The 13,184-nt window shown below is 45.6% G+C and overlaps 2 protein-coding genes across 4 annotated transcripts in view; one reads left to right on the top strand and one right to left on the bottom strand.

Annotated features, from left to right (window-relative positions):
• LOC119436778 (uncharacterized) overlaps positions 1-8,396 on the top strand; it is a 62,421-nt gene extending 54,025 nt beyond the window's left edge. For all 3 annotated transcript variants that reach the window (XM_037703768.2, XM_037703767.2, XM_037703769.2), the window contains exon 11: positions 8,296-8,396. In XM_037703768.2, the coding sequence (XP_037559696.1) occupies positions 8,296-8,327 (32 nt within the window). In that variant the 3' untranslated portion in view covers positions 8,328-8,396. The remainder of the gene's footprint in view (positions 1-8,295) is intronic.
• A 1,764-nt stretch (positions 8,397-10,160) lies between these two features.
• Positions 10,161-13,184, bottom strand: part of LOC119436777 (zinc finger CCHC domain-containing protein 7-like) — a 41,386-nt gene continuing 38,362 nt past the window's right edge. The window contains exon 7 of the mRNA XM_037703766.2: positions 10,161-10,967. Coding sequence (XP_037559694.1) covers positions 10,522-10,967 — 446 coding nt within the window. The 3' untranslated portion in view covers positions 10,161-10,521. The remainder of the gene's footprint in view (positions 10,968-13,184) is intronic.

The following is a 13,184-nucleotide window of genomic DNA, read 5'->3' as shown; positions in this document are numbered from 1 at the left end:
GAGCGGTGGCCATGCGGCTACCGCGACAACGCAAGTTGCTGGTGAATTGAGGCCCGTGGTGTGTCGTCACAGTGCAACCACAACTCGAAGTGTGGCGACGGCGAAGAGGCGAAGACCTGGCGTAATGTAGCTTTCGCTACAAAATCCATCGGAATGGGGGTCTTATTGGCAGCTTGTAGTCTTGATTTGACTAGCCTGCGCTTGCGAAGCACAGCTGAGGATGGAATGACACTGACCTCTGCACCGGTATCAATGAGAAAATGCAGGCCTGTGGTTATGTCAGCGACTGACTTCGGCACGAGCACTACTCGCTGCTTCTACTAGTGCGACAGGGAGTTTCCGTGAAAACTACAGGATGCCAGGTACTTTAGCGCTGCGTTACCGAAGGTACCACCACTCGCCTTGTTGTGATGACGACAGCGAGCGGCTGCGCGAGAAAGAGTGACCGCGTGACAAAGAGCGCTGGCGTCAAGTAGATAGCGTGACGATCTGGTCTGACAGTTTTCAGATCTCCTCGCGGAATTCATCACGCAGTCTGTGCAGGGAGGGCGAGGGTTGCACAGTGGATGTGTCGGAACGTTCCACAAGTGAAACTGCGGTACTTGATGCGTCCATGACGGAGTCGGCAAGTTGGGCTAGCTGGGACACGGGTAAACTGCTAGCGGTCACCAGCACCATGCGGACGGAGGTGAGCAAACGTTGTAGGAACAGTTCTCGACGCAAATCTTGATTGAAGGCGGTTGCCTTGTCTCCAAGAAGCTGTTGAAAGCGACGCAGGAGCTGTGAAGGTTTGCAACCCCCGAGCTCTTCAGTTTGGAGAAGCTGCTGCAGCCATCACTGTTCCGACATTGTTGTGCGTTTTACGAGTTCGCTTGTAAGGATGTCGAAAGGGTCTGTCACCGGGGGTTGAAGGATCAGGTCGCAAAGCTCGGTGGCAATCTCGGGCGGCATCAAGGATACGAGATGGTTGAATTTGTGTCTGCGACGTGACTCGTGCTATAGCGAACTGGCTGTTTAATTGAGCGATCTAGAGTTGGGGGTCCACTGGCCAGTACTGGGGTAACCTCCGCGAAAGTGCGGCTGAGTTGCGCTGTGGTGTAGGGGTTGTTCGATCGCTGTCACCGTGGCAGTGGCTCTGTGCTGATCATTGAAAGCGTTGCAGTTGTCATCAGCTATGTCCGCTGTCCGTAGTCACTGATCTTGTGGCGTGCAAAGTCAGTGATGGTGACAAGCCACAATAAACAAGAATACATATATTTTAACTGAACAGAAGGCTCTAGGCTGACGTGCATTCCTCTCGGCGGCAAGAATCTCCAAGGAGCCTCGCACGGGGTGTTCGTGACATGAGCCACATGCCCGCTTCGCTTTTTAGGCAATGGCCTGTCCCGAGCCAGCTGCCGTTCTCCTAATCCTCTTTGAGATTGATGCTGCTACAAAGTCTGTAAATGCTTGATGCAGTTGAATTCCGCTACAATGAAACTTGCATGACACGAAACTCAATTTTATAGCGGAACTTTGTAATTGTGAAATAAGTATAAAAAAGGAGAATGACGGCAGAGTGAACTTAAAAGCACAAACTATTTCCAGTTATCAGCGTTGACTTTTTTTAATTAGTGCTACAACAGCTTGCTTGTACCTTGTGAACTATACAGGGTGTCCCAGCTAACTTTAGCCAAGGCTTAAAAATATGACGAATCACTCAAAGAGCACGCCTCTAAATTAATGTTGTTGGCTATTGTATGGAAGTCACGCCATTTCTTGTTTTCTGCTTAATTGCATAATTAGCCAAGATTAACGAACCAGCTTCACAAGTACTAATTTAGCAAAATTTCCAATGAGAAACTTGTAGAGCGTTCTAGGAAACATACAATTCAGCAGCTTTTAACTTCCAACTTGTTACATAATAATTTTTTCTGCGTCCTGAATAAAGTCTGCAAAGTATGAAAAAACAAAAATCCGTGACATGCTGGTTTGTACACTGCGATTGCAAAGCTCTCAAACATGCCACTGCCTAAAAAGTGACAGCACAATGACAGGGTAGTGTGCTTATCGCTATCATGCACCACAGCATGATTAGCAGATCACTGGCATAAGTCGTGCAGCCAACACCTGTGTCGCTGCCCCATCACTTTTTTTAAGTGTCAAGTCACAAGACAAAGTGCACTGTTTTTTCATAAGTGGCACGTTTGAGAGCACTGCAATTGTGGTGTGCAAGTGGGCATGCCACTTTTCGTTTTTGCCATTGTTTTGCAGGCTAGCTTCAGAACACAGAAAGAAAAAAATGATTACATAACAAATAGGGAGCTGGATGCTGGTGAATGAGATGTTTCATAGAACGCAGTGATGTGATTGTTAGGCCAAACTGTGCCAAAAGGTGAAGCCTGCTACATCCTGCTACATTTTGGGAAAAAATTGGATGATTTATGCAGACTCTGCGCCAATATGTTGTTTTTGCGGTCTTTCAGTGAAAATATACAATATCCGTGATTCATTCCCACTAGTGTAGTGCCATTTCGAGTCGTCGTGAGAGCAGACAGGCGAGTTCCCTGGAGTTAAAAGTAGTCTCTAAAGGCCAGTACAAGCTGAACATAGGACAATATTGGATGAGGTCGATGGTGAGGACTAGTAGACCAAACAAAGTCTTAGCTGCGTACCAAAAGGTGCTGTACCGTATTCAGCAAGTTAATCGCAGTTGTCGCTGCTTGTAAGTAATTACCATTCGCGTCGCAGTTGAAAAATACCATCATCGCGACCATCTAGCTCAGCTGTGAAGTTGGTGTCTCGACACCACGCTGTGCAAATGGCGGCGCCAGCGTCGAGATGCGTGCCCGGTCGCAAGCTGCATTGTCATTTACCTCGCTGAGCAAGAGCACTTGTGAAATGTTCGCTCATGTACAAACACCTGGCGGCACGCGAAAAGCGCTAGCTTGCACGAAAGCTTCACATACTGGCACCAATGTGCGCGAATCGTCATTAAAGAATGGCACAAATTTGATTGCAATCTCCTCGGATCACAACAACCACTGTGCGCAAGCATAAGGCCAATGACGTATGTAGTGTATCCACATGTTTTTATTTCTTGAAATAAAAGCATGTTCTACACAAAATCTCTGTGACAATTTCACATTTGTTCATTACGTGCAAATGATAAATGCTCGCTGCCATGTTGGGTGAACTTGCACGAAACTGCATGTAAATGGTTCAAGGCGGCGAGAGTGCAGCAGTGGTGTGATGCACTCTCCAAACAATCAAGGGTGATTTGAGCTCATCTATGGCCGACAACCTAGTCGCTGTGATAGTCAGCGAGTCTGACACTAACACGCGGGTGAGTGAGTGAAACAACTTTAATCGGTCCGCAATAGACGCGAGTAAACTCAACGTCACCTGGCTAGGCCCACTCGGGGACCATCAGGTCAAACCTGACGGCCTTCTCGCGGGCCCTCTGGACTGCCAGGATTTGAGAGGTCTGATCCTGGGCCTTAATAAGCTTGATCATTTCCTCTTGGGTGAAAGAGGGACCGGCAGAGGCGCAGCCCCACAGGACATGCTCGAAGTCCGCATAACCACCACACATGGGGCAGTCCAGGCTTGGGAACCGTTCGGGGTACATTGTGTGCAGTGCCGCTGGGCTCGGGTAACTGCGGTTTAGTAGAAGTCTGAGAGTGACTGCCTGGGCCCTGCACAGCGAGGAGTGCGGTGGAGGCAGGAGTCTTCTTGATAGATAATTGTGCTTACAGATCTCGTATGAGCAGAGAGGCTCAGGTCGCCCAGGAGAGGACGCGTTACCGGCGCATGGTCAGTCAAACCTCGTGCAGCCGAGCGTGCCTCCTCGTTGGGGTTGAGCGAGACACCCTCAATGGTTTCAAGGTGCGCAGGGAACTAGGCCAATAAGTGATGTTTGAGGTCTTTAACATTTTGGATGATACGTAAGGCCTGGGGAGCCACCATCCCCCTCTGAAAGGCCCTGATAGCGGTCTTCGAGTCTGAATAAATTGTGTCATGTACATCGTCCGTCAAATTGAAGTGCTGTCCGGCACGCATACCTCACGAACAGGGTACTTTGCACTGTGCATGATGCAAAGTAAGGCCAGAATAACAAGAAAGCCTGCAAAACCATGACCCGATTTTCTTTCCTTTTTTTTTTTAATATGCCTAGCTATGGCTAGGTGCGTGATAGGCGAGCTACACTATTATGATTTGTTGCAATGCCCAATTGCAGGGCTTCACTAATTAACTTGATTAAAACAGGGGTGCAACCAAATAGTTTCAAATCAATTAATGTTTATGCTGTGAAATAATGGGGACAGGAGAATATGGAGAGCCCAAATTATACCTTTTACTGTATCAGTTTGGCGTCTTGTACATGCTGTGGATACGCATTATGGAAAGTGTGAATTTTTTATTTAAAAAGAAAGTCGCAGGCCTGCGCGGCACACGCAGCACAGTCACAGCGTAAGCTGGTGGAGCGGCTCAAGAGTAGCTCCAATTTGGGCACCATGCACAACAGGGTCTTCGCAGCAGTCTGTTCGCCTCGTTTTGACGAGAACGATCTGAACTGTCCGCTCACCGTAGTAATGCTCTCTGCACAGCAGTCTGCTAAGCCCAATCATACCTTACAACTGCAACTTACATGTCGGGCGCGCCGCGTTTGCAGGTACCTTAACTAGATGGCGCCACCACACTGGCGGAGGCTCGGGAGCACGTTGATTGTGTGCCTCGTCTGAAACGCATATCGTCGTCTGCGCCTGCGGACGCTGCGTTTGCAGGCATCTTACCTAGATGGCGCCACCATACTGGCGGAGGCTCGAGTCGTCTCCCCCTGTGTGCTTGCCTTATATATGAGTATTTTTCACGCCCCGATAGCAAGCGCTTGCGTGACTCAGTGGTAGAGTATCCGGCTCCTACGCTGTGGGCGTGGGTTCGATCCCGGCGGGAATCGGGTACTTTTTTTTCGCCGTGGGAGCCACCGGCTGCGGCATCATCACGACCCGAAACGGCTATTGGAATGAGCCCATAACAGCTTAGCCTGTAAAAGCAAACTGTACTGCAAGATTATCAAAGTGTGGAAAGAGTAGTGTTTTAAATGTTGTGATAGAGAAGAAAAAGAAATACTTGGTATCATAGGTTTTGCAAGATGGAAGTCTTTAACTTCCATTCAGTTTAATTGCATTACGAGTAGGGCTCCATGTTTTCGAATAAATCAGAAAAAAACCATTAAACACTTCCCGATAAAATTTTTGACTATTCGGATTTATCCGATAAACTCCGATCTTAACGGCCAATATGACCCTGTTCCATTCTATATTGAAAGGGCATGTTCTAAGCAGTCATTGATACATCGACCGGTTTGGCCGATATAAACTTTACCTCACGTCAACAGTATCTCATAGATGTAGACCACACCCATCGCACTTTAACAAAGGGCTTGTCGCACATGGAGCAAGAGACATACAACTGCTCAACGACTGTCGTAGACCCTTCATGGATAATACACTGCTGTTGCTGAAAAGTGGAGACAGACAGTTGAGAGGAACCTTTTCGATGCATTCCAGTACACCAGTGAATCGTTTTGGTATAGTGTTCAAATTGCGAATCTAAATGTGAAGCATGAGTTACCCCGCGCGTTTGGAAACTATGCACTGATTTTTAAGTGTATCTTGAAACTGATAACATGAGCCAACTCATGAGTGATTTTTGCGAACTATCAGAGCTAATTAATCAGTAACATTGTTGAACCCCTGTCGCTTTGGAGACTTCACACTGTCCAGTGGCCAGTGCTTTCTCGCTGTGCACCGAGTATTCTAGTGCAAACGTTGAAAAGGCATTTTCAAAGCTTAGAATCAACAGAAAGAAGCATGCTTCCATTAGTGACAGCAACCTCGTAAAGTATGATTACGTCTATTACAACAAGCTTGAAGGCTGCAATACGCCCAAGCGTAGGTGTTTTATATTCAAGTATTTGTGCTTGTGTGTATATGTGTTTCTGCATTCAAACCTTCCAGACAACAAAAATACGCTTTGTGTGTTCTGATGTTTTCGTGTCCAGATATCATTGCATCTAAGATTTTCGAGTATTGAGAGTAATGCAAAATTTAACTCAGAATTTTGGAGAATTGGGGATTTACGAGAAATAAGCTCCGATAAACTCCAAATTCTCGCTAGAAAATAAACGCCGAAAAACACCCTCTGAAAACACTGAGCCCTAATTATGAGTGAGCAGTATGCACACCCTTGCAATTTTTTAAAAATAACATCATGCAATCATTGACTGCACAGTGTCTCAGCAGCCTTGTACAGTAGTAGCGAGAGCCACTCCTGAAGTGAGCGCAGCAGGTGGCATTAGAACTGAAAATGTCTTTGCTCGTCCACGCAGACTGTCACCGATCCCACCACCCCTTGCCACTGACACGCTATGCGATCTACACTCGTACAATATTAAAAAAACTGCAAGGGTGTGCTCAAATATAACAAGCACGTGACAGTATTTATTCAAAATGACCCTCATAACTGTACATGTACTTATGGTTCCACCCACCACAGTGGATGGTGCCTGCAAAAACACTTGTGTACTTATGTGCATGCTAAAGAACTTGTCAAAATTAATTCGGAGCGTTCCATTACCACAAACTGCCTAGGTTTGGGGCATAAATAAGGAAAAATCGTTTAGCTTGCATTTTAGGCTTCATGGAAAAACGCATTCAGAGGATAGCATACACCGCTGTGAACATCTCGGCCAAATTTTGCAGTCATGCACAGACATGGAGCTGTCTGTGAGCGGAGCGCCTTTTCACAAACACCCTCTTTTCAAACAAAGGCTTCTCCTCACCTTTTCAACGCTGCTGGCAGCTGATATATTTCGTCATTTAGCAGATTCCCCTAGACGCCTGCTATTGGACGATAGCTGACACAAGAAGGCTATTTGATCAGTGTGCTTCTTCTTACTGTTACTGTGTATATTTATTGACACAGTTGACCAATTGAAAATATGCGTTTTTCAAAATTGTGTATTTACGGAAGAAGCCAACTATAGTTTGCTCACGCCCGCCCGCGTTGGAATGAAACTTTGGGGGAGCTGTCATAGCCGTCGGGTCTTGCTAATTTCGATTAGTTTTCAACACTCAACTGTCTAATCACATGGAATTTAAGCCCAGACCACGTGTACACTACACCTTCCACGCTTCGCAAGGGATGCAAGCCAGTGCACGTTCACTCCTGGCCATTGTTGCTCCAGACCACTCCTGATAGACACCTTGGCAGACATAGCTGCATATTGTGCTATTAATAAAGCTTAAAAATGCGCAATTTGGATTTGTCTATCCCTGCAGGATGAAGCTGGTTACTCCAGCCCTGCCATGCTTCATAGCAAGCGCACTACAGTTAGGGTGGCTACTACAGTTACACGTAGCTGCGCCTGCTGCCGAACGTAGATACCGTGCCCGCTCGCTGTCGAGAACTGCGTGCTCCCATTGGTTGCTGTCAGTGACATTGCTCAGGGGCATGGCAACGCGAGCCAGCCCAAGCGCCCACATTTTACTAGAACAGGCATGGCTGGTCGTCTGCTTCCAGAGTTGCAAACCTTCGTGGTGCCTCACCTCATGGTTGAAGCTCGTTATGTTAAAAATCTCTTTAGCACAAGTCTGGAATGCAGTGTCCATCGCACTAGCAAAGACAATGTTTTGTTCAAGCTTCGAAAATTGTGTGACTGCCGTAGAGATAAGTGCGAAAGGAAATGTGCTACTCATGCCACGTGATACGAGAAAAACCAGCTGTGTATTGGTGGTAAGGTCTATGCTTATAATAGGCTATGTGGACTTGTGTGATCAGGGGTAGGAAGAGCATGGCTGAACTTGAAATATAAACCATTAGGAGCCACTAGAATTCAGTCAGTTGAATGGATGTTGAAACTCTTAATTGCTGTGTTTGATGGCAGTGGACAGCGTTCGTGCAATACAGGTGCTATAAAATTTGTTGCCTTTGGGCTTTTTCCCCGTTAAGTACCGCAGGTTAGGATTACCAAGCGGATTACCAATAAAATGTAGCAGGATTTAACTGCATACAAAAGAAAGGTGCAGCTGGAAGGCACTGTTTGTGACAGCTGGGCCTCGAAGCCTCTATAATTTCATGTTCTCATTATGGCTTGTTGCCTAGTATTTAAACAATATTGTACTTAGCTCGTGTAGAGCTGCCCATGAGTGCATGCATGTGTTTTTCACTGTTAACATTGACAATACTTAATTTGAGACATGCATTTTATCTCTGAAGTAACTTTTCTTTTTCCCTTTTTTCTTGTTACAGTGGACAAGTGGCACTTTGTTTGCCTCAAGTGAATGCCCTTTGGCCATCAATGGATACTTTCGAGGGACCTGCGTACAATAAATCTGCCTCATAGAAACTCATTCATTACTGGTGCGTCATTCCTTGAAACCAAAGCTAACGAGAACTGAAAGATTGATAATGCGAAGCACACCGATTGAGCTGGGCAACTGCTGTGATGTTTTAACGCGATAGCGTTAAGGGTCCCGTGTCGCAGAAAATTTTGCGTCGGCGTGCGATGGAGAAAATCATCTCCAACCACCCAGACCGCACAGGCCCTCCACATGGTGCAAGGTTTTGGTGAACAAAAATTGAATTTCTCACCGTGAAATCCGTCAGGAAAATGGTAAAGTACGACTTAACCATTCGGCGTCGGATCGTAATTTGAATGTACGAGAAAACCTAATTCTGCTACGAGGAAACTCAAACACAAACCCCTCTTCCAGCATTTCTACCAGAAGCCGCGCGTTGTGATGCGAACTTGTCCCCATAACGCCATCGCGTTCTACTCTTTAAAGGCGAAGCTTAAGCGTCCTCAAATCTTGTTCTTTTCACGGAGACGACTGGACATCCTTCTTGTCCCTTGGCGCTAGCTTGATGACGGGACCTCATCATTATGATCGTGTAAGCCAATGTACTGCACCCTCTCTCGTCCTCGCAATGCTTTGTATGTGGGTTAAGACCAGGGAGCACTTTGCGGTAAAATATCTAGTTGGCCTCATACAAGCGTATTTTAACACGAGAGCGTTAAGGGCCCTGTGTCGCAGAAAATCCAGCGTTGGCGACCAGCGTGCGATGTCGGCAGGTGGCGGAGAAAATCGTCCCCGACCGCGCAGGCCCTCCACGTGGTGCAAGACTTTGGTGAACAAAAATTGAATTTCTCACAGTGAAATCCGTCAGAAAAATGGTAAAGTACGACTTTACCATTCGGCGTCAGATTCGCCATCGGATTGTTAACCAACCAGCTTCGGATTGTAATTTGAATTTATGAGAAAACCTAATTCTGCTACGAGGAAACTCAAACACAATCCCCTTTTCCAGCATTTTACTAGACCTACAGCCACGCGTTCAGGTACTTTACTAACGAAAATTATATCCAGATGGCGCTCGCATCCTAGGCAGGTGAAATTGGGACTTCGCCTGCTAATTTTAGACGCGTGCGTGTCGGGGCAATAGCAAACAATAAAACAAAAAAAAAGTGCTAGGGCCTTCACATTTTAATATAAGACCACTTACATTGCCCCTGGGAAAATGTCTTTCCAGCAATGCATGGTTGTTTAAAAGTGAAGCCGACTTTAAGGGGATCGGTGTAAGCTTGGTCTTTGTAAGCTGGCTTTCCTATGTTCAGTGTTGCAGTGAATGAAGCCTACTGTCTGGATGCGAACGGGTCCCGATAACGCTATTGCATTCTACTCTTAAAGGCAAAACTTTAGCGTCCTCCCATTTTTAATAGTAGACTAAGGCAAGTTCAGTGGCAGTACCACTCAATAATTGTGGCGATGCCAGTGAGAAGTGAACAGAAAGTATGCACGCTGAATTCTTCAACAGAATACTATTAGCTGCCTGTAATGCAGCATCATTGTATGTGATCTGGTAACGTCACAAAAAAAAAAAAAAAATCAATGTAAACAGCAGAAGTCTCGAGTCACAAATGCAGCCAATTGCAGCCAATTAGCCTGGTTTACACATTCATGGCAGGGAACAATAAATGTACCCAATTTGGAATATACAGTTCATCCTGCAAAGTATAAAACCGTTCTACTGCATCCTTGTGTTAAAAAAAAAAGGCGAAGGTCCTTTGTCTCTGAAAGCTATGAAAAAAAGCACTGCAGACTAACACAACTGAATGCACATTATGCAGACAAAGCATGCCCCCTGTTTATTGACATGTACCTCCATGCTGCCCCACCTCCCCCTTTATATAACAGATAAAAATCAAAATCACAGTCCACAATATTTGCATTTCATTCCTTGCCCCTTTTGTCTTGTCACCTGGGTCCTAATGTCAACAGAGTCCACATGGCTTTTACTAAACACTGCATGTATGACCACAAAAATTCCCTACTTTCATTACTTCTGCTGTGCTGTCTTGATCCAAACCTTGCGTTTCAGATATACCCTCTGCTTTGCAACAGGCTGTTACTTTGTTTGACAGTTAAGTATAAACAATGCTAAGCACGACTGATATGGCTGAACGATGGCCTTTCATCAGTAGTAGCCCCAGTATGTTTGGTAGCAGTGGTTGTTAGGCATGTAAAAACTAGGGTCATCAAACACTGAAGACTTGCTGCTTTCTTCTCCTTGGAAAGGCCTCTTAGGTTGCTGCTTCATTTTCCTTTTCTTAGCTCTCGCTTTTATCCTTTTCCTTTTTAGCGCTTGCTTGCTGATGGAGTTGGGTGCTTTCACAGGCGCCTTCTTCCGTCGCTTTGCTAAAGGTGTTGCGTCTTCTGAAACTTGATCGCCATTGCAGTTATCCTCCGGTGGCACCGTATCTGTTGCAGCTGGCACATCAGGCTGGGTCGTCTGTTGGTCATGGCAACCGGCTTGCTCACTGTTTTGCGCTGCCTGTCCATTGCACTCGACTGTCTGCAGCCCCTTCATCTGTTCGCTCTTACGCTTGCGTTTCTTGTCTGCACGCAGCAGTCGTTTTGCGTCTGAAACAATGAAGAAGCACAAACTGAAGTATTCACACTAAATTATCACCTACGCCAGGCAATAAATGTGAATCAAAGTAAAAAGTAAGAGCAGATACATGCAGCCTACAGCGAAAACATATTGACGCTTTCTATAGCAACTAAATGTAAACTTGCAGGGCAATTTTTTTTTCCATGGAAAACATTTTACATTAGACACATATATACAACTATGTGTTTCACATAACTTGTGCCAGAAATTAAAAATATGCAAACACCACGTAGCTGGACAGAACCAAGGTAATGTTGTTTGCCACCACTTAGAGCAAGTCTGACTATTTTTTGTATTTCATTTGAAGTCTCGCGGCACTTTCTCATGTTTCACGGGCTTTCTTTCAGGCATGGAAAAGAGATTTATGTAGCATGTATTGAGCAACAGAAACCTGGATTAAAGCCTTTATATATAAAAAGTAGCGTCACGCTTTGAAGAATGCCGCCGCCTTCTCGCACACCCTGTCTGAGGCTGACGCCGCGTCGGTATTGGCCTAATGGCATCATGTGGACCGTCGCGCCGCCGGGCGCTGGCTGCGTTTGTTTACGATCACGCTCTATCGCCATTTTCGCCCGAGAAGCGTCTACAGACTGGCGAGGAGCACAACGATAGCGGCGAACACAGTCGGCGATCGTCGAATCCGATCAGCGGCGAAAGATAAACAAGTGCACGTGTTTCAAGCGGTGTAGGCGGCGCAACGGTCCAAAAAGGAGCGCAAAAGAGAGGAGAAACGAGGAGGAGGGAAGGCGGAGGAGGAGAGTGTCGTTATATTTTATATATAGGGGCTTTAACCTGGATAGGTAATTTTATACCACGTTCTACAATTTTCTCATTGGCACTTTTGCTCTGAATATTTAAGAAATTAATGAATTTATAATTCATTATGTAGTTAGACTATTTTTTTTTTATTTTGCCTGACTTGCTCCAAGAGATGACAAACAAGATTACCTTAGATCTGTCCAGCTATGTGGTACTTGCATATATTTTAAGTTTGGCACTATAGTCTATAGCCCACAACATGTTGATTATAACATTGCAAATGAGACCATGAAAAGGCACACACATGTATTGCAACACCAGTTGCAATAGTCAAAGAAAAAGGTACCTATTCATATAAAAAGGAATCTGATGCTTCTGGAGCATGATAAACTGCGCGAAGCACTATCGAACCAGATATTCATGCAAAATACAAAACAATAGGTGAGCTCCATGCAAAACTTATCGAATGAAAAAGCTTGTGAAACTATCTGGAAAAATATATACTAGTAGCCTAAAAAATGCAATTTTCGGCTGGAAATAAACACCTAAAAAAAGTAAGCCATTTATGGGAAAATGAAAAAAATGTTCAACCCTAGATAAAACAGCCTAGCAAGGCGGTTGTTGACAACTTCGTCCACAATATCGCACTTCGTGTTGCTTAATAAGGCTGTACAGGAGGAGTTGAGGTTGCCATTGCATAAGCCCCCATCAGCATGCATGGTGAGCTCGAAACACAGTGTAAGATATACAGTTGAATCCCCCTACAACGAATGCCGCTACAACGCAATTTCCACCACAACGAAGATTTTCAGATTCCCCGTCAGCTGCCCATAGAAAGTAATACAAAAAAAAGTCCCTTCGTAACGAAGGCATTTATTCGGTATTTCCACTTCAACGAACTTCTCGAGAACGAAACTGGGACTGAATTGAAATTGAAACTGCCGAGTAGTCAAATTAGAAGGCCCTGCCAAAGCTGTGACGATCGTATGTATATCCGCTTGAACGAGGTTTTCACGAACGAAATCAAATTCAAAGTACTGGTTTAAGCCACTGCAATCCATAGCCATGCGTGGTCATCACGCACCTGCGCGACACTGCAGGGGATCACCGCAATCGCTGCCGTTTTCTATGGTCTGTGTCCGGTCGAAATGGCTACGCCATCAAAGAAGCGTTTTTTTCTCTCTCGAGGAGAAGGCACATATGATCGCCGTGGCAGAAAGCGGAAAGAAAAAACCTCGCAGTTTCACCCGAAAGGCGAAGCATCGATTGCGATAGCAGATTAGTAGACAGCAATACGAACTAAGGATAGTAGTTTTATTGGCCGTATAAACTTGTAAACATTCGCTAACTAAATTACCGGGCATGGTGTCACACGCGCGCAGGTAAACACGAACACATCTCGCTCGATGACCGCGGAAATTCCGTGT

Source organism: Dermacentor silvarum, chromosome 1, assembly GCF_013339745.2.
Source record: "Dermacentor silvarum isolate Dsil-2018 chromosome 1, BIME_Dsil_1.4, whole genome shotgun sequence".
NCBI classification, from domain to species: Eukaryota; Metazoa; Arthropoda; class Arachnida; order Ixodida; family Ixodidae; genus Dermacentor; species Dermacentor silvarum.
The sequence above is the reverse complement of the archived record's forward strand: the minus strand, read 5'-3'. Positions and strand labels throughout refer to the sequence as shown.